The sequence below is a fragment of the Hyla sarda genome, chromosome 4 (assembly GCF_029499605.1).
Source record: "Hyla sarda isolate aHylSar1 chromosome 4, aHylSar1.hap1, whole genome shotgun sequence".
NCBI lineage: Eukaryota > Metazoa > Chordata > Amphibia > Anura > Hylidae > Hyla > Hyla sarda.
Window position 1 is genome coordinate 241,052,809 of NC_079192.1, and position 23,223 is coordinate 241,076,031.

At 42.0% G+C, this 23,223-nt stretch overlaps 1 protein-coding gene across 5 annotated transcripts in view; it reads left to right on the top strand.

Moving 5' to 3' along the window:
- Positions 1 to 23,223, top strand: part of TSPAN12 (tetraspanin 12) — a 204,596-nt gene that overhangs the window by 137,903 nt on the left and 43,470 nt on the right. For all 5 annotated transcript variants that reach the window (XM_056573827.1, XM_056573828.1, XM_056573824.1 and 2 more), the window contains one exon: positions 17,713 to 17,820. In XM_056573827.1, the coding sequence (XP_056429802.1) occupies positions 17,713 to 17,820 (108 nt within the window). The remainder of the gene's footprint in view (positions 1 to 17,712; positions 17,821 to 23,223) is intronic.

The window sequence follows — 23,223 nt, forward strand, 5'->3', positions numbered from 1 at the left end:
GTGTGTAGTAAACATGTGTGTATATGTAGGGTTGTAGCATTGTGTAGGACAGGTGTGCAGGCTGTGTAATATATAGGTGTGTAGTAAACATCTGTGTATATGCAGGGTTGTAGCATTGTGTAGGACAGGTGTGCAGGCTGTGTGTAATATATAGGTGTGTAATAAACATCTTTGTATATGCAGGGTTGTAGCATTGTGTAGGACAGGTGTGCAGGCTGTGTGTAATATATAGGTGTTTAATAAACATCTGTGTATATGCAGGGTTGTAGCATTGTGTAGGACAGGTGTGCAGGCTGTGTGTAATATATAGGTGCGTAATAAACATGTGTATATGTAGGGTTGTAGCATTGTGTAGGACAGGTGTGCAGGCTGTAAGTAATATATAGGTGTGTAGTAAACATCTGTGTATATGCAGGGTTGTAGCATTGTGTAGGACAGTTGTGCAGGCTGTGTGTAATATATAGGTGTTTAATAAACATCTGTGTATATGCAGAGTTGTAGCATTGTGTAGGACAGGTGTGCAGGCTGTGTGTAATATATAGGTGCGTAATAAACATGTGTATATGTAGGGTTGTAGCATTGTGTAGGACAGGTGTGCAGGCTGTAAGTAATATATAGGTGTGTAGTAAACATCTGTGTATATGCAGGGTTGTAGCATTGTGTAGGACAGGTGTGCAGGCTGTGTGTAATATATAGGTGTGTAATAAACATGTGTATATGTAGGGTTGTAGCATTGTGTAGGACAGGTGTGCAGGCTGTAAGTAATATATAGGTGTGTAGTAAACATCTGTGTATATGCAGGGTTGTAGCATTGTGTAGGACAGGTGTGCAGGCTGTATGTAATATATAGGTGTGTAGTAAACATCTGTGTATATGCAGGGTTGTAGCATTGTGTAGGACAGGTGTGCAGGCTGTATGTAATATATAGGTGTGTAGTAAACATCTGTGTATATGCAGGGTTGTAGCATTGTGTAGGACAGGTGTGCAGGCTGTATGTAATATATAGGTGTGTAGTAAACATCTGTGTGTATGCAGGGTTGTAGCATTGTGTAGGACAGGTGTGCAGGCTGTATGTAATATATAGGTGTGTAATAAACATCTGTGCGTATGCAGGGTTGTAGCATTGTGTAGGACAGGTGTGCAGGCTGTATGTAATATATAGGTGTGTAGTAAACATCTGTGTATATGCAGGGTTGTAGCATTGTGTAGGACAGGTGTGCAGGCTGTGTGTAATATATAGGTGTGTAGTAAACATCTGTGTGTATGCAGGGTTGTAGCATTGTGTAGGACAGGTGTGCAGGCTGTATGTAATATATAGGTGTGTAATAAACATCTGTGCGTATGCAGGGTTGTAGCATTGTGTAGGACAGGTGTGCAGGCTGTATGTAATATATAGGTGTGTAGTAAACATCTGTGTATATGCAGGGTTGTAGCATTGTGTAGGACAGGTGTGCAGGCTGTATGTAATATATAGGTGTGTAGTAAACATCTGTGTATATGCAGGGTTGTAGCATTGTGTAGGACAGGTGTGCAGGCTGTATGTAATATATAGGTGTGTAATAAACCTCTGTGTATATGCAGGGTTGTAGCATTGTGTAGGACAGGTGTGCAGGCTGTATGTAATATATAGGTGTGTAGTAAACATCTGTGTATATGCAGGGTTGTAGCATTGTGTAGGACAGGTGTGCAGGCTGTATGTAATATATAGGTGTGTAATAAACCTCTGTGTATATGCAGGGTTGCAGCATTGTGTAGGACAGGTGTGCAGGCTGTATGTAATATATAGGTGTGTAGTAAACATCTGTGTGTATGCAGGGTTGTAGCATTGTGTAGGACAGGTGTGCAGGCTGTGTGTAATATATATATAGGTGTGTAATAAACATCTGTGTATATGCAGGGTTGTAGCATTGTGTAGGACAGGTGTGCAGGCTGTTTGTAATATATATAGGTGTGTAATAAACATATGTGTGTATGCAGGGTTGTAGCATTGTGTAGGACAGGTTTGCAGGCTGTGTGTAATATATATAGGTGTGTAATAAACATCTGTGTGTATGCAGGGTTGTAGCATTGTGTAGGACAGGTTTGCAAGCTGTGTGTAATATATAGGTGTGTAATATACATATGTGTGTATGCAGGGTTGTAGCATTGTGTAGGACAGGTGTGCAGGCTGTGTGTAATATATATAGGTGTGTAATAAACATATGTGTGTATGCAGGGTTGTAGCATTGTGTAGGACAGGTGTGCAGGCTGTATGTAATATATAGGTGTGTAATAAACATACGTGTATATGCAGGGTTGTAGCATTGTGTAGGACAGGTTTGCAAGCTGTGTGTAATATATAGGTGTGTAATATACATATGTGTGTATGCAGGGTTGTAGCATTGTGTAGGACAGGTGTGCAAGCTGTATGTAATATATAGGTGTGTAATAAACATCTGTGTATATGCAGGGTTGTAGGATTGTGTAGGACAGGTGTGCAGGCTGTATGTAATATATAGGTGTGTAATAAACATACGTGTATATGCAGGGTTGTAGCATTGTGTAGGACAGGTGTGCAGGCTGTGTGTAATAAATATAGGTGTGTAATAAACATCTGTGTATATGCAGGGTTGTAGCATTGTGTAGGACAGGTGTGCAAGCTGTGTGTATAGGTGTGTAATAAACATCTGTGTATATGCAGGGTTGTAGCATTGTGTAGGACAGGTGTGCAAGCTGTGTGTAGTAAACATCTGTGTATATGCAGGGTAGTAGCATTGTGTAGGGCAGGTGTGCAGGCTGTATGTAATATATAGGTGTGTAATAAACATCTGTGTGTATGCAGGGTTGTAGCATTGTGTAGGACAGGTGTGCAGGCTGTGTGAAATATATATAGGTGTGTAATAAACATATGTGTGTATGCAGGGTTGTAGCATTGTGTAGGACAGGTGTGCAGGCTGTAAGTAATATATAGGTGTGTAATAAACATCTTTGTATATGCAGGGTTGTAGCATTGTGTAGGACAGGTGTGCAAGCTGTGTGTAATAAATAGGTGTGTAATAAACATCTGTGTGTATGCAGGGTTGTAGCATTGTGTAGGACAGGTGTGCAGGCTGTGTAATATATAGGTGTGTAGTAAACATCTGTGTATATGCAGGGTTGTAGCATTGTGTAGGACAGGTGTGCAGGCTGTGTGTAATATATAGGTGTGTAATAAACATCTTTGTATATGCAGGGTTGTAGCATTGTGTAGGACAGGTGTGCAGGCTGTGTGTAATATATAGGTGTGTAATAAACATCTGTGTATATGCAGGGTTGTAGCATTGTGTAGGACAGTTGTGCAGGCTGTGTGTAATATATAGGTGTTTAATAAACATCTGTGTATATGCAGGGTTGTAGCATTGTGTAGGACAGGTGTGCAGGCTGTGTGTAATATATAGGTGCGTAATAAACATGTGTATATGTAGGGTTGTAGCATTGTGTAGGACAGGTGTGCAGGCTGTAAGTAATATATAGGTGTGTAGTAAACATCTGTGTATATGCAGGGTTGTAGCATTGTGTAGGACAGGTGTGCAGGCTGTGTGTAATATATAGGTGTGTAATAAACATGTGTATATGTAGGGTTGTAGCATTGTGTAGGACAGGTGTGCAGGCTGTAAGTAATATATAGGTGTGTAGTAAACATCTGTGTATATGCATGGTTGTAGCATTGTGTAGGACAGGTGTGCAGGCTGTGTGTAATAGATAGGTGTGTAATAAACATCTGTGTATATGCAGGGTTGTAGCATTGTGTAGGACAGGTGTGCAGGCTGTGTGTAATATATAGGTGTGTAATAAACATGTGTATATGTAGGGTTGTAGCATTGTGTAGGACAGGTGTGCAGGCTGTAAGTAATATATAGGTGTGTAGTAAACATCTGTGTATATGCAGGGTTGTAGCATTGTGTAGGACAGGTGTGCAGGCTGTGTGTAATAGATAGGTGTGTAATAAACATCTGTGTATATGCAGGGTTGTAGCATTGTGTAGGACAGGTGTGCAGGCTGTATGTAATATATAGGTGTGTAGTAAACATCTGTGTATATGCAGGGTTGTAGCATTGTGTAGGACAGGTGTGCTGGCTGTGTGTAATATATAGGTGTGTAGTAAACATCTGTGTATATGCAGGGTTGTAGCATTGTGTAGGGCAGGTGTGCAGGCTGTATGTAATATATAGGTGTGTAGTAAACATCTGTGTGTATGCAGGGTTGTAGCATTGTGTAGGAGAGGTGTGCAGGCTGTATGTAATATATAGGTGTGTAATAAACGTCTGTGCGTATGCAGGGTTGTAGCATTGTGTAGGACAGGTGTGCAGGCTGTGTGTAATATATAGGTGTGTAATAAACATCTGTGTATATGCAGGGTTGTAGCATTGTGTAGGACAGGTGTGCAAGCTGTGTGTATAGGTGTGTAATAAACATCTGTGTATATGCAGGGTTGTAGCATTGTGTAGGACAGGTGTGCAAGCTGTGTGTAATATATAGGTGTGTAGTAAACATCTGTGTATATGCAGGGTAGTAGCATTGTGTAGGGCAGGTGTGCAGGCTGTATGTAATATATAGGTGTGTAATAAACATCTGTGTGTATGCAGGGTTGTAGCATTGTGTAGGACAGGTGTACAGGCTGTGTGAAATATATATAGGTGTGTAATAAACATATGTGTGTATGCAGGGTTGTAGCATTGTGTAGGACAGGTGTGCAGGCTGTAAGTAATATATAGGTGTGTAATAAACATCTGTGTATATGCAGGGTTGTAGCATTGTGTAGGACAGGTGTGCAAGCTGTGTGTAATAAATAGGTGTGTAATAAACATCTGTGTGTATGCAGGGTTGTAGCATTGTGTAGGACAGGTGTGCAGGCTGTGTGTAATATATAGGTGTGTAGTAAACATGTGTGTATATGTAGGGTTGTAGCATTGTGTAGGACAGGTGTGCAGGCTGTGTAATATATAGGTGTGTAGTAAACATCTGTGTATATGCAGGGTTGTAGCATTGTGTAGGACAGGTGTGCAGGCTGTGTGTAATATATAGGTGTGTAATAAACATCTTTGTATATGCAGGGTTGTAGCATTGTGTAGGACAGGTGTGCAGGCTGTGTGTAATATATAGGTGTTTAATAAACATCTGTGTATATGCAGGGTTGTAGCATTGTGTAGGACAGGTGTGCAGGCTGTGTGTAATATATAGGTGCGTAATAAACATGTGTATATGTAGGGTTGTAGCATTGTGTAGGACAGGTGTGCAGGCTGTAAGTAATATATAGGTGTGTAGTAAACATCTGTGTATATGCAGGGTTGTAGCATTGTGTAGGACAGGTGTGCAGGCTGTGTGTAATATATAGGTGTGTAATAAACATGTGTATATGTAGGGTTGTAGCCTTGTGTAGGACAGGTGTGCAGGCTGTGTGTAATATATAGGTGTGTAATAAACATCTTTGTATATGCAGGGTTGTAGCATTGTGTAGGACAGGTGTGCAGGCTGTGTGTAATATATAGGTGTTTAATAAACATCTGTGTATATGCAGGGTTGTAGCATTGTGTAGGACAGGTGTGCAGGCTGTGTGTAATATATAGGTGCGTAATAAACATGTGTATATGTAGGGTTGTAGCATTGTGTAGGACAGGTGTGCAGGCTGTAAGTAATATATAGGTGTGTAGTAAACATCTGTGTATATGCAGGGTTGTAGCATTGTGTAGGACAGGTGTGCAGGCTGTGTGTAATATATAGGTGTGTAATAAACATGTGTATATGTAGGGTTGTAGCATTGTGTAGGACAGGTGTGCAGGCTGTAAGTAATATATAGGTGTGTAGTAAACATCTGTGTATATGCAGGGTTGTAGCATTGTGTAGGACAGGTGTGCAGGCTGTGTGTAATATATAGGTGTGTAGTAAACATCTGTGTGTATGCAGGGTTGTAGCATTGTGTAGGACAGGTGTGCAGGCTGTATGTAATATATAGGTGTGTAGTAAACATCTGTGTGTATGCAGGGTTGTAGCATTGTGTAGGACAGGTGTGCAGGCTGTATGTAATATATAGGTGTGTAATAAACATCTGTGCGTATGCAGGGTTGTAGCATTGTGTAGGACAGGTGTGCAGGCTGTATGTAATATATAGGTGTGTAGTAAACATCTGTGTATATGCAGGGTTGTAGCATTGTGTAGGACAGGTGTGCAGGCTGTATGTAATATATAGGTCTGTAGTAAACATCTGTGTATATGCAGGGTTGTAGCATTGTGTAGGACAGGTGTGCAGGCTGTGTGTAATATATAGGTGTGTAATAAACATCTTTGTATATGCAGGGTTGTAGCATTGTGTAGGACAGGTGTGCAGGCTGTGTGTAATATATAGGTGTTTAATAAACATCTGTGTATATGCAGGGTTGTAGCATTGTGTAGGACAGGTGTGCAGGCTGTGTGTAATATATAGGTGTGTAGTAAACATCTGTGTATATGCAGGGTTGTAGCATTGTGTAGGACAGGTGTGCAGGCTGTGTGTAATATATAGGTGTGTAATAAACATCTGTGCGTATGCAGGGTTGTAGCATTGTGTAGGACAGGTGTGCAGGCTGTAAGTAATATATAGGTGTGTAGTAAACATCTGTGTATATGCAGGGTTGTAGCATTGTGTAGGACAGTTGTGCAGGCTGTGTGTAATATATAGGTGTTTAATAAACATCTGTGTATATGCAGAGTTGTAGCATTGTGTAGGACAGGTGTGCAGGCTGTGTGTAATATATAGGTGCGTAATAAACATGTGTATATGTAGGGTTGTAGCATTGTGTAGGACAGGTGTGCAGGCTGTAAGTAATATATAGGTGTGTAGTAAACATCTGTGTATATGCAGGGTTGTAGCATTGTGTAGGACAGGTGTGCAGGCTGTGTGTAATATATAGGTGTGTAATAAACATGTGTATATGTAGGGTTGTAGCATTGTGTAGGACAGGTGTGCAGGCTGTAAGTAATATATAGGTGTGTAGTAAACATCTGTGTATATGCAGGGTTGTAGCATTGTGTAGGACAGGTGTGCAGGCTGTATGTAATATATAGGTGTGTAGTAAACATCTGTGTATATGCAGGGTTGTAGCATTGTGTAGGACAGGTGTGCAGGCTGTATGTAATATATAGGTGTGTAGTAAACATCTGTGTATATGCAGGGTTGTAGCATTGTGTAGGACAGGTGTGCAGGCTGTATGTAATATATAGGTGTGTAGTAAACATCTGTGTGTATGCAGGGTTGTAGCATTGTGTAGGACAGGTGTGCAGGCTGTATGTAATATATAGGTGTGTAGTAAACATCTGTGTGTATGCAGGGTTGTAGCATTGTGTAGGACAGGTGTGCAGGCTGTATGTAATATATAGGTGTGTAATAAACATCTGTGCGTATGCAGGGTTGTAGCATTGTGTAGGACAGGTGTGCAGGCTGTATGTAATATATAGGTGTGTAGTAAACATCTGTGTATATGCAGGGTTGTAGCATTGTGTAGGACAGGTGTGCAGGCTGTATGTAATATATAGGTGTGTAGTAAACATCTGTGTATATGCAGGGTTGTAGCATTGTGTAGGACAGGTGTGCAGGCTGTATGTAATATATAGGTGTGTAATAAACCTCTGTGTATATGCAGGGTTGTAGCATTGTGTAGGACAGGTGTGCAGGCTGTATGTAATATATAGGTGTGTAGTAAACATCTGTGTATATGCAGGGTTGTAGCATTGTGTAGGACAGGTGTGCAGGCTGTATGTAATATATAGGTGTGTAATAAACCTCTGTGTATATGCAGGGTTGCAGCATTGTGTAGGACAGGTGTGCAGGCTGTATGTAATATATAGGTGTGTAGTAAACATCTGTGTGTATGCAGGGTTGTAGCATTGTGTAGGACAGGTGTGCAGGCTGTGTGTAATATATATAGGTGTGTAATAAACATCTGTGTATATGCAGGGTTGTAGCATTGTGTAGGACAGGTGTGCAGGCTGTTTGTAATATATATAGGTGTGTAATAAACATATGTGTGTATGCAGGGTTGTAGCATTGTGTAGGACAGGTTTGCAGGCTGTGTGTAATATATATAGGTGTGTAATAAACATCTGTGTGTATGCAGGGTTGTAGCATTGTGTAGGACAGGTTTGCAAGCTGTGTGTAATATATAGGTGTGTAATATACATATGTGTGTATGCAGGGTTGTAGCATTGTGTAGGACAGGTGTGCAGGCTGTGTGTAATATATATAGGTGTGTAATAAACATATGTGTGTATGCAGGGTTGTAGCATTGTGTAGGACAGGTGGGCAGGCTGTAAGTAATATATAGGTGTGTAATAAACATCTGTGTATATGCAGGGTTGTAGCATTGTGTAGGACAGGTGTGCAAGCTGTGTGTATAGGTGTGTAATAAACATCTGTGTATATGCAGGGTTGTAGCATTGTGTAGGACAGGTGTGCAAGCTGTGTGTAGTAAACATCTGTGTATATGCAGGGTAGTAGCATTGTGTAGGGCAGGTGTGCAGGCTGTATGTAATATATAGGTGTGTAATAAACATCTGTGTGTATGCAGGGTTGTAGCATTGTGTAGGACAGGTGTGCAGGCTGTGTGAAATATATATAGGTGTGTAATAAACATATGTGTGTATGCAGGGTTGTAGCATTGTGTAGGACAGGTGTGCAGGCTGTAAGTAATATATAGGTGTGTAATAAACATCTTTGTATATGCAGGGTTGTAGCATTGTGTAGGACAGGTGTGCAAGCTGTGTGTAATAAATAGGTGTGTAATAAACATCTGTGTGTATGCAGGGTTGTAGCATTGTGTAGGACAGGTGTGCAGGCTGTGTAATATATAGGTGTGTAGTAAACATCTGTGTATATGCAGGGTTGTAGCATTGTGTAGGACAGGTGTGCAGGCTGTGTGTAATATATAGGTGTGTAATAAACATCTTTGTATATGCAGGGTTGTAGCATTGTGTAGGACAGGTGTGCAGGCTGTGTGTAATATATAGGTGTGTAATAAACATCTGTGTATATGCAGGGTTGTAGCATTGTGTAGGACAGTTGTGCAGGCTGTGTGTAATATATAGGTGTTTAATAAACATCTGTGTATATGCAGGGTTGTAGCATTGTGTAGGACAGGTGTGCAGGCTGTGTGTAATATATAGGTGCGTAATAAACATGTGTATATGTAGGGTTGTAGCATTGTGTAGGACAGGTGTGCAGGCTGTAAGTAATATATAGGTGTGTAGTAAACATCTGTGTATATGCAGGGTTGTAGCATTGTGTAGGACAGGTGTGCAGGCTGTGTGTAATATATAGGTGTGTAATAAACATGTGTATATGTAGGGTTGTAGCATTGTGTAGGACAGGTGTGCAGGCTGTAAGTAATATATAGGTGTGTAGTAAACATCTGTGTATATGCAGGGTTGTAGCATTGTGTAGGACAGGTGTGCAGGCTGTGTGTAATAGATAGGTGTGTAATAAACATCTGTGTATATGCAGGGTTGTAGCATTGTGTAGGACAGGTGTGCAGGCTGTATGTAATATATAGGTGTGTAGTAAACATCTGTGTATATGCAGGGTTGTAGCATTGTGTAGGACAGGTGTGCAGGCTGTGTGTAATATATAGGTGTGTAGTAAACATCTGTGTATATGCAGGGTTGTAGCATTGTGTAGGGCAGGTGTGCAGGCTGTATGTAATATATAGGTGTGTAGTAAACATCTGTGTGTATGCAGGGTTGTAGCATTGTGTAGGAGAGGTGTGCAGGCTGTATGTAATATATAGGTGTGTAATAAACGTCTGTGCGTATGCAGGGTTGTAGCATTGTGTAGGACAGGTGTGCAGGCTGTGTGTAATATATAGGTGTGTAATAAACATCTGTGTATATGCAGGGTTGTAGCATTGTGTAGGACAGGTGTGCAAGCTGTGTGTATAGGTGTGTAATAAACATCTGTGTATATGCAGGGTTGTAGCATTGTGTAGGACAGGTGTGCAAGCTGTGTGTAATATATAGGTGTGTAGTAAACATCTGTGTATATGCAGGGTAGTAGCATTGTGTAGGGCAGGTGTGCAGGCTGTATGTAATATATAGGTGTGTAATAAACATCTGTGTGTATGCAGGGTTGTAGCATTGTGTAGGACAGGTGTACAGGCTGTGTGTAATAAATAGGTGTGTAATAAACATCTGTGTGTATGCAGGGTTGTAGCATTGTGTAGGACAGGTGTGCAGGCTGTGTGTAATATATAGGTGTGTAGTAAACATGTGTGTATATGTAGGGTTGTAGCATTGTGTAGGACAGGTGTGCAGGCTGTGTAATATATAGGTGTGTAGTAAACATCTGTGTATATGCAGGGTTGTAGCATTGTGTAGGACAGGTGTGCAGGCTGTGTGTAATATATAGGTGTGTAATAAACATCTTTGTATATGCAGGGTTGTAGCATTGTGTAGGACAGGTGTGCAGGCTGTGTGTAATATATAGGTGTTTAATAAACATCTGTGTATATGCAGGGTTGTAGCATTGTGTAGGACAGGTGTGCAGGCTGTGTGTAATATATAGGTGCGTAATAAACATGTGTATATGTAGGGTTGTAGCATTGTGTAGGACAGGTGTGCAGGCTGTAAGTAATATATAGGTGTGTAGTAAACATCTGTGTATATGCAGGGTTGTAGCATTGTGTAGGACAGGTGTGCAGGCTGTGTGTAATATATAGGTGTGTAATAAACATGTGTATATGTAGGGTTGTAGCATTGTGTAGGACAGGTGTGCAGGCTGTGTAATATATAGGTGTGTAATAAACATCTTTGTATATGCAGGGTTGTAGCATTGTGTAGGACAGGTGTGCAGGCTGTGTGTAATATATAGGTGTTTAATAAACATCTGTGTATATGCAGGGTTGTAGCATTGTGTAGGACAGGTGTGCAGGCTGTGTGTAATATATAGGTGCGTAATAAACATGTGTATATGTAGGGTTGTAGCATTGTGTAGGACAGGTGTGCAGGCTGTAAGTAATATATAGGTGTGTAGTAAACATCTGTGTATATGCAGGGTTGTAGCATTGTGTAGGACAGGTGTGCAGGCTGTGTGTAATATATAGGTGTGTAATAAACATGTGTATATGTAGGGTTGTAGCATTGTGTAGGACAGGTGTGCAGGCTGTAAGTAATATATAGGTGTGTAGTAAACATCTGTGTGTATGCAGGGTTGTAGCATTGTGTAGGACAGGTGTGCAGGCTGTATGTAATATATAGGTGTGTAGTAAACATCTGTGTGTATGCAGGGTTGTAGCATTGTGTAGGACAGGTGTGCAGGCTGTATGTAATATATAGGTGTGTAATAAACATCTGTGCGTATGCAGGGTTGTAGCATTGTGTAGGACAGGTGTGCAGGCTGTATGTAATATATAGGTGTGTAGTAAACATCTGTGTATATGCAGGGTTGTAGCATTGTGTAGGACAGGTGTGCAGGCTGTATGTAATATATAGGTGTGTAATAAACATCTGTGTATATGCAGGGTTGTAGCATTGTGTAGGACAGGTGTGCAGGCTGTATGTAATATATAGGTGTGTAGTAAACATCTGTGTATATGCAGGGTTGTAGCATTGTGTAGGACAGGTGTGCAGGCTTTCCTATTGTCCTCCTTAATATTTGTCAGCGGTGATCTTGAATAAACATATCAGGTATCTTACTATAATTTCTGTACATTTCATGCCTTACAGCACAATTCCTCTCAGTATTTTTGTCAGTATTGTGCTGTAAATCCTAAAGCACCACATTTAAGAACTACTGTCTATAACATTAAGGAAATACAGGTACAATAAAAGAGAGTTGTATGTAATTCTATAACACCGTTCTTCAGGGCTGCTGCATGAGGTATGACACTTGCCCTATACAATCCATACCGTCTGGTACATGTGATAGCAGTGGGGAGATCTATTTCCTTGAAATGTTATCAGATAGAAAGGAGAATTGAATTACTTCCAGAATATGTTCTACTGTATAAGCTGTACTATTATGAAGAGTTTTCAGCAACGTAATTTATGATGCCATGATTAAGGGCTACACGATATGGAGAAAATGTGCGATTGCGATCATAGGCCTAAATATTTTGATATGCAATCCGATATTATAAATAAATGGTGAAATCCCGACATTTCATGTCCAATCTCCTCCATTTTACAACTATCCACCCATTTTATGCCCTCCGCCCATTTCACATCTCCCCCATTTAATTTCTATCTTCCCTGTCACATTCTCCCCTCATGGTCACATCTTCTCCCATCACATCTTCCCCCTATGTCACATTCCCCCCTTCCCCTGTCACATTCGCCCCCCTCCCCCTGTCACATTTCCCCCCCCATGTAACATTCTCCCCACATATCACATTCTCCCCCCATATCACATTCTCTCCCCATATCACATTCTCTCCCCATATCACATTCTCTCCCCATATCACATTCTCTCCCCCATATCACATTCTCCCCCCATATCACATTCTCTCCCCATATCACATTCTCTCCCCCATATCACATTCTCCCCCCATATCACATTCTCCCCCCATATCACATTCTCCCCCCATATCACATTCTCCCCCCATATCACATTCTCCCCCATATCACATTCTCCCCCCATATCACATTCTCCCCCCATATCACATTCTCCCCCCATATCACATTCTCCCCCATATCACATTCTCCCCCATATCACATTCTCCCCCATATCACATTCTCCCCCCATATCACATTCTCCCCCCATATCACATTCTCTCCCCATATCACATTCTCCCCCCATATCACATTCTCTCCCCATATCACATTCTCTCCCCCATATCACATTCTCCCCCCATATCACATTCTCCCCCCATATCACATTCTCCCCCCATATCACATTCTCCCCCCATATCACATTCTCCCCCCATATCACATTCTCCCCCCATATCACATTCTCCCCCCATATCACATTCTCCCCCATATCACATTCTCCCCCCATATCACATTCTCCCCCCATATCACATTCTCCCCCCATATCACATTCTCTCCCCATATCACATTCTCTCCCCATATCACATTCTCCCCCCATATCACATTCTCCCCCCATATCACATTCTCCCCCCCCCATGTCACATTCTCCCCCCATATCACATTCTCCCCCATATCACATTCTCTCCCCATATCACATTCTCCCCCCATGTCACATTCTCCCCCCATGTCACATTCTCTCCCCATGTCACATTCTCCCCCCATATCACATTCTCCCCCCATATCACATTCTCCCCCCATATCACATTCTCCCCCCATATCACATTCTCCCCCCATATCACATTCTCTCCCCATATCACATTCTCTCCCCATATCACATTCTCTCCCCATATCACATTCTCTCCCCATATCACATTCTCTCCCCATATCACATTCTCCCCCCATATCACATTCTCCCCCCATATCACATTCTCCCCCCATATCACATTCTCTCCCCATATCACATTCTCTCCCCATGTCACATTCTCCCCTACCCCATATCACATTCTCCCCCCCCCCATATCACATTCTCCCCCCATATCACATTCTCTCCCCATATCACATTCTCTCCCCATATCACATTCTCTCCCCATATCACATTCTCTCCCCATATCACATTCTCTCCCCATATCACATTTTCCCCCCATATCACATTCTCTCCCCATATCACATTCTCTCCCCATATCACATTCTCTCCCCATGTCACTTTCTCCCCCCATGTCACATTCTCTCCCCATGTCACATTCTCCCCTACCCCATATCACATTCTCCCCCCCCATATCACATTCTCTCCCCATATCACATTCTCTCCCCATATCACATTCTCTCCCCATATCACATTCTCTCCCCATATCACATTCTCCCCCCCCATATCACATTCTCCCCCATATCACATTCTCCCCCATATCACATTCTCTCCCCATGTCACTTTCTCCCCCCATGTCACATTCTCTCCCCATATCACATTCTCTCCCCATATCACATTCTCTCCCCATATCACATTCTCTCCCCATGTCACATTCTCCCCCCATATCACATTCTCCCCCCCCCATGTCACATTCTCCCCCCATGTCACATTCTCCCCCCATATCACATTCTCCCCCATATCACATTCTCTCCCCATATCACATTCTCTCCCCATATCACATTCTCTCCCCATATCACATTCTCCCCCCATATCACATTCTCCCCCATATCACATTCTCTCCCCATATCACATTCTCCCCCCATATCACATTCTCTCCCCATATCACATTCTCTCCCCATATCACATTCTCTCCCCATATCACATTCTCTCCCCATGTCACTTTCTCTCCCCCCATGTCACATTCTCCCCCCATGTCACATTCTCTCCCCATGTCACTTTCTCCCCCCATGTCACATTCTCCCCCCATATCACATTCTCCCCTACCCCATATCACATTCTCCCCTACCCCATATCACATTCTCCCCCCCCATATCACATTCTCACCCCCCATATCACATTCTCCCCCATATCACATTCTCCCCCATATCACATTCTCCCCCCATATCACATTCTCCCCCCATATCACATTCTCCCCCCATATCACATTCTCCCCCCATATCACATTCTCCCCTACCCCATATCACATTCTCCCCTACCCCATATCACATTCTCCCCCCCATATCACATTCTCACCCCCCATATCACATTCTCCCCCATATCACATTCTCCCCCATATCACATTCTCCCCCCATATCACATTCTCCCCCCATATCACATTCTCTCCCCATATCACATTCTCTCCCCATATCACATTCTCTCCCCATATCACATTCTCTCCCCATATCACATTCTCTCCCCATATCACATTCTCTCCCCATATCACATTCTCTCCCCATATCACATTCTCTCCCCATATCACATTCTCTCCCCATATCACTTTCTCCCCCAATGTCACATTCTCTCCCCATGTCACTTTCTCCCCCCATGTCACATTCTCTCCCCATATCACATTCTCCCCCCCCCATATCACATTCTCCCCCCCCATATCACATTCTCCCCCCATATCACATTCTCCCCCATATCACATTCTCCCCCCATATCACATTCTCTCCCCATATCACATTCTCTCCCCATATCACATTCTCTCCCCATATCACATTCTCCCCCCATGTCACATTCTCTCCCCATATCACATTCTCCCCTACCCCATATCACATTCTCCCCTACCCCATATCACATTCTCCCCCCCCCATATCACATTCTCCCCCATATCACATTCTCTCCCCATATCACATTCTCTCCCCATATCACATTCTCCCCCCATGTCACATTCTCTCCCCATGTCACATTCTCTCCCCATGTCACATTCTCTCCCCATGTCACATTCTCTCCCCATGTCACTTTCTCCCCCCCCCATATCACATTCTCCCCCCCCCATATCACATTCTCCCCCATATCACATTCTCCCCCCCCATATCACATTCTCCCCCCCCATATCACATTCTCCCCCCATATCACATTCTCCCCCATATCACATTCTCCCCCCCCCCCATATCACATTCTCCCCCCCCCATATCACATTCTCCCCCCCCCCCATATCACATTCTCTCCCCATATCACATTCTCTCCCCATATCACATTCTCTCCCCATATCACATTCTCCCCCCATGTCACATTCTCTCCCCATGTCACTTTCTCCCCCCCCCCATATCACATTCTCCCCCCCCCATATCACATTCTCCCCCCATATCACATTCTCCCCCCATATCACATTCTCCCCCATATCACATTCTCCCCCCCCCCATATCACATTCTCCCCCCATATCACATTCTCCCCCCATATCACATTCTCCCCCATATCACATTCTCCCCCCATATCACATTCTCCCCCCATATCACATTCTCCCCCCCCCCATATCACATTCTCCCCCCCCCATATCACATTCTCCCCCCCCCATATCACATTCTCCCCCCCCCATATCACATTCTCCCCCCCCCATATCACATTCTCCCCCATATCACATTCTCCCCCCATATCACATTCTCCCCCCATATCACATTCTCTCCCCATGTCACATTCTCTCCCCATGTCACATTCTCTCCCCATGTCACATTCTCTCCCCATGTCACATTCTCTCCCCATGTCACATTATCCCCCCCCCGTCGGTTTTCAAATCTCCCACCGGATTCGGGAAACCTAGTGTGTTTGCTGCTGAAAAAGACCTTCCCCCATCAGCCAATCACTGGCTTGACACGTGACACCACTGCGGCCAGTGATTGGCTGAAAAGGAAAAGGTCCTACTAGTTGAATGGTGAAGAGAGGAGGCACCGGACTGCACTGAGGGGAATGGCATCTGCAGGGAACTGGAGTAGCTTAGCAGAAGTTTTTTTTTTCTCTCCCTTTTACTTAGCTCAGTATTTTTCTACCAGGGTGCCTTCAGCTGTTGTGAAACTACAACCACCAGCATGCCTGGACACCCTTTACCGGTCTGGGCATGCTGGGAGTTGTAGTTTTGCAACAACTGGAGGCACCCTGGTTGAGAAACACAGACTTTTAGTATTTAAATTTGTTTTTACCTGCTGCAGCAGCACACGGGAGCCGGCCCGAGCAGATAATCGCAAGTTTTCCCAGGGGGGCCGTATCGCTATATCTCAAAAAGCTAAAATCTTGATTCGATTACTTTTGCGATATATCGTGCAGCCCTTATATTTAACCTTTAGGGTTCTGACCCTGGGACCCCCACCGATCTGCAGAATGAAGCGGGCTTTATTGTTTACACAGGCACAGCACCATACATACAGAAAACTGCTGTCCTTGGGAACATATTGGACAGAGAAAATGCTGCAGTGAATGAGTAATATGTCACAGGCTTCACATCTCATAGTTTCAGAAGCATTAAAGGCATTTCCTTTCGTTATTTAAATGAGCCCCATCAGTTGTTTAACTACATCATGACAATACAAACAGGTGGTGTACACACATTAATAAGATCCCCCATGCAAGGAGTGTTATATAAAAAGAATAACCTCAAAACAAAGTGAAAAAGCAATATGAACAGAATGATTTGTAGACCAATACGAACACTGAAAACATGGGGGGGGGGGGGGGCGCCAAGCAAATAGGCAGAGGGTCAGAAGAGTCAGAAGGAAATGTTGAAAGCTATTGTTAATGTGGGGATGCAGGCTAATCCAGCCAGCTATACTAGGGTGCTTCTTTCTAATAGCCATTCTAGTGACTTTATTGTGTTCAAAGATTACTTAAAGGCGTACTCCACTGCCTCAGCGTTTGGAACATTTTGTTCCGAACGCTGAGGCAGTGGAGTACCACTTTAAGAAAATTTTGTGATGTACCCTTTAGCTTTCCATAGGCCAGAAGTATGCCGAAAGACTGTCTTGGAAAAGAGACAGTCTTGATATTTAATTTTCGATAGTATATAAGGTCTAGCCTGTCATGCAATTCAGTATTGAAAGTGACCTTTTTAGCCTAAAAGATAATCGCCATAAAGTTGTTGTCTTTCAGATACATTTTTGTAAAATTTTCAAATAGCAAAGTAAGCCATTAACATGTTCAAAGCATGATGTAAATAGGGTTTTAATGCAGCCGGTTTGCTGGTACAGATGTAGAAAGTGATTTATACTGAAAGATTTAATATTTTGTAATTGTCTCTACTTTGTAGTCAAGTTTACTCTATATGCATCCATTCTTATTCATAACATCTCTGAATATTTTTATATTTTAGGCTGTAATTCAGTGGTCGGATATGATTAGTTTGAAATCAAGAATGCCAAACTATGGATTACCCAGATATCAGTGGTTAACTAATGCATGGAATTTCTTTCAACGAGAGGTAAGAATATATTTCTTATTTGATATATAGTTAATGTCCACTTTCCTGTTAGGTCATCTAAACTGTCTCTCAATTCATAAAGCCATGATGTAATATTGTATGGTATGTCCTGAGTGCTAAAAAGATATTGTAACCATAGAGTGTTTAGCAAGATTAATAGTATGGGAGGTTTAAAAATATCTCTGTGGAATCTACTTTGGACTGTGAGCTGGGATCTGGTGCAGAACTCGCTCGCTCCTCATAGCCCTGCTCTAGGTGCTGCACATTGCCTGCATGTTGTCTATAGCCAAGCACACAGGCTGTTTATCATTCCGCTCATCTCTGTGGAGTTAAAAAACTAATTTTTTAAAAATTAACTGGGGCTAGAAAGTTAAACAGATTTTTTAATTACTTCTATTTAAAAATCTTAATCCTTCCAGGACTTATCAGCTGCTGTATACTGCAGAGGAAGTTATGTAGTTCTTTCCTTTTTTGTCTGACCCCAGTGCTCTCTGCTGACACCTCTGTCCAGAGCAGGAGAGGTTTGCTATGGGGATTTGCTCCTGCTAGACAGTTCCTGACATGGACAGAGGTGTCAGCAGAGAGCACTGTGGTCAGACAGAAAATAAATTCAAAAATTAAAGAATTTCTTGTGGAGCATACAGCAGTTAAGTACTGGAAGGATTAAGATTTTTAAATAGAAGTAATTTACAAATCTGTTTAACTTTCTGGAACCAGTTGATTAAAAAAATAATAATAATTCTACTTGAGTACCCCTTTAGGTCTTGCACACGTTCCGCTAGTGCTTTTTTGCTTTTTCTTTCTTTTCTTTTTCTTTCTTTCTTTCTTTCTTTCTTTCTCTTCTTTTATTTCTTTCCTTTCTTGTGTCCAGATTGCTTACATTTTAAAAAGGCAAATTCACAGCTTGACAACAGAATGCTTTTAATGCATAGCTAAATTGTTGTTGTTCTGTTTGCTTTTTTTGATACATTGACATATTTGATTTTATGGGAATTGTAAAGCAAAAGTAAAATTCCCACATATGCTCATGCACCGCAGACAATAGGCTGCAAGTTCTGATCAGAAAACTCATATAGAAGATCAAATCTTAAAAAAAAATCTTTCTACCTCCCTAGGTTAGATTGAAACAAAATGTATCTTCATTATGTGCGAACATGTCCTAAAGCTAGGATATCCAGATTTTTCATACTGTGCTATAATAAGATTCTCTTTGCTACTCATAGCATCCAATCACAGCCCCGCTTTCATGTTACCAAGATGAAACATTAAAGCAGAGCTGTGATTGGTTGACCGTTTGACAGAAGACAAGAAGTCATGCGCTGCCCTTTAGGCGCAGATTTTGTATGACACAGTATATCATTTTTTCTGGTGTGTTCTTTTAAATATTTGCACCATCATAAAAGATCTCATGTGTTTCGTTGTCTTTGCAATTGATGAACAATATAGTTGAAAAATGATAGAAAAGAACTATTCCAAATACAAGGCATATTTCATTTTGTATTATGTGTTGCAAGACTAAAAGCTTTTGACCACTCATTCATCTATTATATCCTAACCGTGTTACCAAAAACACTATGAAAAGATGTAACTAAAAAGATAACTCAGTTCCTATAAGTCATGTTATTTTCCCTGTTGAGATGAAGGACATGGAAAGCAGCAACTGTAGTTTATCTTTCCAAAGACATCTCCTGTTTGATACATGTATCTCCACAACTACTACACAAGGAAGTGCACAAAGGAAAGATGTCAGAACTATATGTCGGAGCACCGGAAACAAAGAACTCAATCGTGTCAGTCATTTTTCTGGCCTTGTCAGGGTGTTAAAGAACACCATTGTTTTACAGATTTCCTGTTAATTTAAGCATTTCCTGCTTCTTCATTGATTTTGTCTGGTTCAGGCAAACGTCAGCTGTAGTGTATGGGACTTTCTCTGGATTGTTACATGTTAATTACTTGATGATTTTTCTCTTACATTTTATCTGTTAGCGATAATAAATTCAGGTATAGAAATAAGTGCCAAACCAGTTGCTGCACACAATTGCTGTTTTGTGACTATTGTTATAAAAACATATAATAGGGCTAGATTTAACACCTTAACGGGTGTGGACCCACTGTGCCACTTACTGGTTTGGCTTTTGGACAAAAGTTCCCCTGGTCTTCACCCTTTATCCCACTCCAGGATGTGGAAGCTGGATTTTAGCTGCAGGGGAGACACAAGGTCACTACCGCAAGAGTTGTCCCGGTTAAGTGGCAGCTGGCCAGGGAAGAGAGACAAACTCATATCAGCACAGCAAACAAAGTCTTATGAAGCAAAGCTGAGTTGGTGTATAGTTGAGCTGGAGCTGTTGGAAGGACATAGGTGAGGAGCTCAAATACAGCCAGGTGGCATAGGTTTGATCAGCAGACAGAGGGGTTAGGACTCTGTACACTGAGGACAAGCAGGGCTCTGTACACTGAGGACAAGCAGGGCTCTGTGCACTGAGGACAAGCAGGGCTCTGTGCACTGAGGAAAAGCAGGGCTCTGTGCACTGAGGAAAAGCAGGGCTCTGTGCACTGAGGACAAGCAGGGCTCTGTACACTGAGGACAAGCAGGGCTCTGTACACTGAGGACAAGCAGTGCTCTGTGCACTGAGGCTCTATGACACGCCAGGAGCCTGCACAGAGCCCTGCTTGTCTTGTCCTCACTTCCTGTATTTGGACTCCTCATAGAGACACACAGGCAATAGCTGCAAGGATAGCATTTTTTCACTCAAAAATATACACAATTTTTAACCAATGTATCTTACAAATATACTTATGGTATTATCTACATTATCTAAAAAGTTTTTGTTAATGACAGGTAGATTTTAACTAACTATCTGCACTTAAAGAGGTTATCCGGCAAGACTGAACACAGCTGAGGCCAGTGATTGGCTGAGCTGGCAAGGCACTCTGCTTGAAACCAGATAGACAAAAGATCAGGGGACCGTCAGAGATGAACAGGAGCTGAAGGGGATTAGGGCTTTGTAGGTATATCTTTTTTTCTCAATTTTTTCCTGGCACCAGCAGGATATGAATTTTTGCAAGAAGCTTGATAACCCATTTCCTTTTCAAACAGTGCAGTGTCTATTCATTTAAATTGATAAATTCCTGACCACTGCATCTGCAAGCTGTCCAAAATGTTCTCACAAAGCTGCTGTGGGCAAAGAGTTGCAAAAAAGTTGCATGCAATGCGGGTTTAAAAAAATTAAAAATAAAAGGTGGGCACAGGAACAGGAAAAACTGCCAAAGGAGGAAAAAAAGCAATTTCCATGCAGAGGTAAAAACTCTAGGAAAAAAACTTGCAAAAATGAAGGAAAATGCATTGTCAGTTTTTCTGGGGGGTTTTCTGCGTTTTGTTTTTTTTTGTCCAAAAAATGCAGGTTAAAAAAAGAAGTGGAAACCTAGTCTAAAGGGTTCCTGAATATTATTTACCCAGATAGTGTTGCTTTCTGCCTGGAACAAATGTCTTGAATATTATGTGCAGGATATATTTTTCAATACAAATGGGAAAGGGGTGTTCCCGCTCCATACTGTCATTGGATGCCATGAAGACCTTTCAAAAGGTGGACTGGGAATTCCTCTGTAAGACAATGGAGAAATTTGTCATTGGCTCCGGTGTAATGAAGAAAACACTGTCCATATAGCGCAATGGGACCCTTCTGCACAGGGACACAGTTTTCTGCTTTACAGCCCACTCTCTCACTATATCACCACTACTCTCTCACACGGGGATGAGGACAGAGATTCTCTGCACATCTCCCAGCCTTTTCTTCCACCCGCTAATGCCACACATCCCTTTGCCCTCTACCGGAGGATGCGGCAGGGATGCTCACTTTCTCCTTTTCTTTATTTTTTATTAATTGTAGAGCCTTTGTCGATATATATATTAGGGAATATGTTTAGTATGAAGGGTTTGGGTTAGAAGGTGGTCTAAATAAAGTAATCTCCTATGCCAAGGACATCTTGATATATGTCAACAAGCCCCAGAAAACAGTGGGAGAAATTATTACTAGCATTCAGAGAGATTCAGAACACTATCCGTTCTTGCAATTAACTGGAGTAAATCATGCCTCTTTCTTCTTGATGAAAATATTGGTGGCCCAGTAGGTCATCTTAAAGGAGTACTGTAGTACTGTTTTTTTTTTTTTTTTTTTTTTTTTTTTTTATTATCCCATTATGCCCGGCATAGTAAAAAAAAAAAAAAAAAAAACTTTAACTCACCTTCCATCGCTTCCCTGTTGCGCTGATATCTGTTTCTATCCTCCGGTCCCAGTGTTTTTCCTGTTTCCTGTGCATAGAATGTTACACAGCGATCAGTTTATCGCCAGCTGCAGCAATGTCCCACCTCGGCCAGTGATACGCTGAGCGCAGTGCCGTGTAACAGCCCAGGGCAGCAGGGTGAAGTTGGGGCCCAGGCTCATTACATGACATTGCGCTCAGCCTGACATATGAGCAAGACGGAGAGCCTGAGAGAGGTTATGAGCAATAATAGGTGGTAATAATTACCGAGTATACAATATGGCTTTGGAGTTGTAACGGATTAAAGCAAGGAGGCTGGAGAGGTAGAAAAACAGGGAAGAGTCCATAGAATGGGGAACAGTATTAGTCTGTGTACTCTCCTTTTTCAGGCCAACAAGGTACATGACAGTGTCTGTATTGTGAAGGGAGAGTTATAGGCATTGTCATTATGAAAAACTTTTTAAACTTTGTAGTACTACTGATAAAATTACTTTTTTAAATAAACATTTAAAATATAAATTTTACTGAAAAATAAAAAATGAAAATAGTCGGCACTAGGGGACATCTATCTTTATGCAGACAGACTACTCTGTATTTTGCAGCATACTGAATATCGGCCGTAAAGTGTGTTGATATCCAGTATAGGAGATCACCATTGCACCACTGCAGCCTTCAGATGTTAATAAACTACAACTCCCATGATGGGAGTTGTAGTTTTGCAACAGTTGGGGGTACAATCTTTGAAAAACTCTGTCTTACAGCTGTGTATTCTCCAGCTGTGTGCCTCCAGCTCTTCCAAAACTACAGACAAAGGATGTGTGGGCATGCTGGGAGTTGTAGTTTTGCAACAGAAAAATGCAACACTGCTCTAACACAGTTCTTTACAAACACTGCAGCTCCAGCTGCTGCAAAACAACAACTCCCAGCATGCTTGAACAGCCATAGCTTTATCTGACTCCTGAATGACAAAGAAGCTGATCAGACATTCAGGAGTCTGTGAAAGCTGAATGATACACAGTGACAGCTATGTTGATTAGCATCCAGCTTTACTAGGTTCAAATTATTTTATTGAAATTTTTCAAGAATTTATACAAAACAGAAAAGTTGGCCAACGTAACAAACACGGCCAAATGAAAAAGAAAA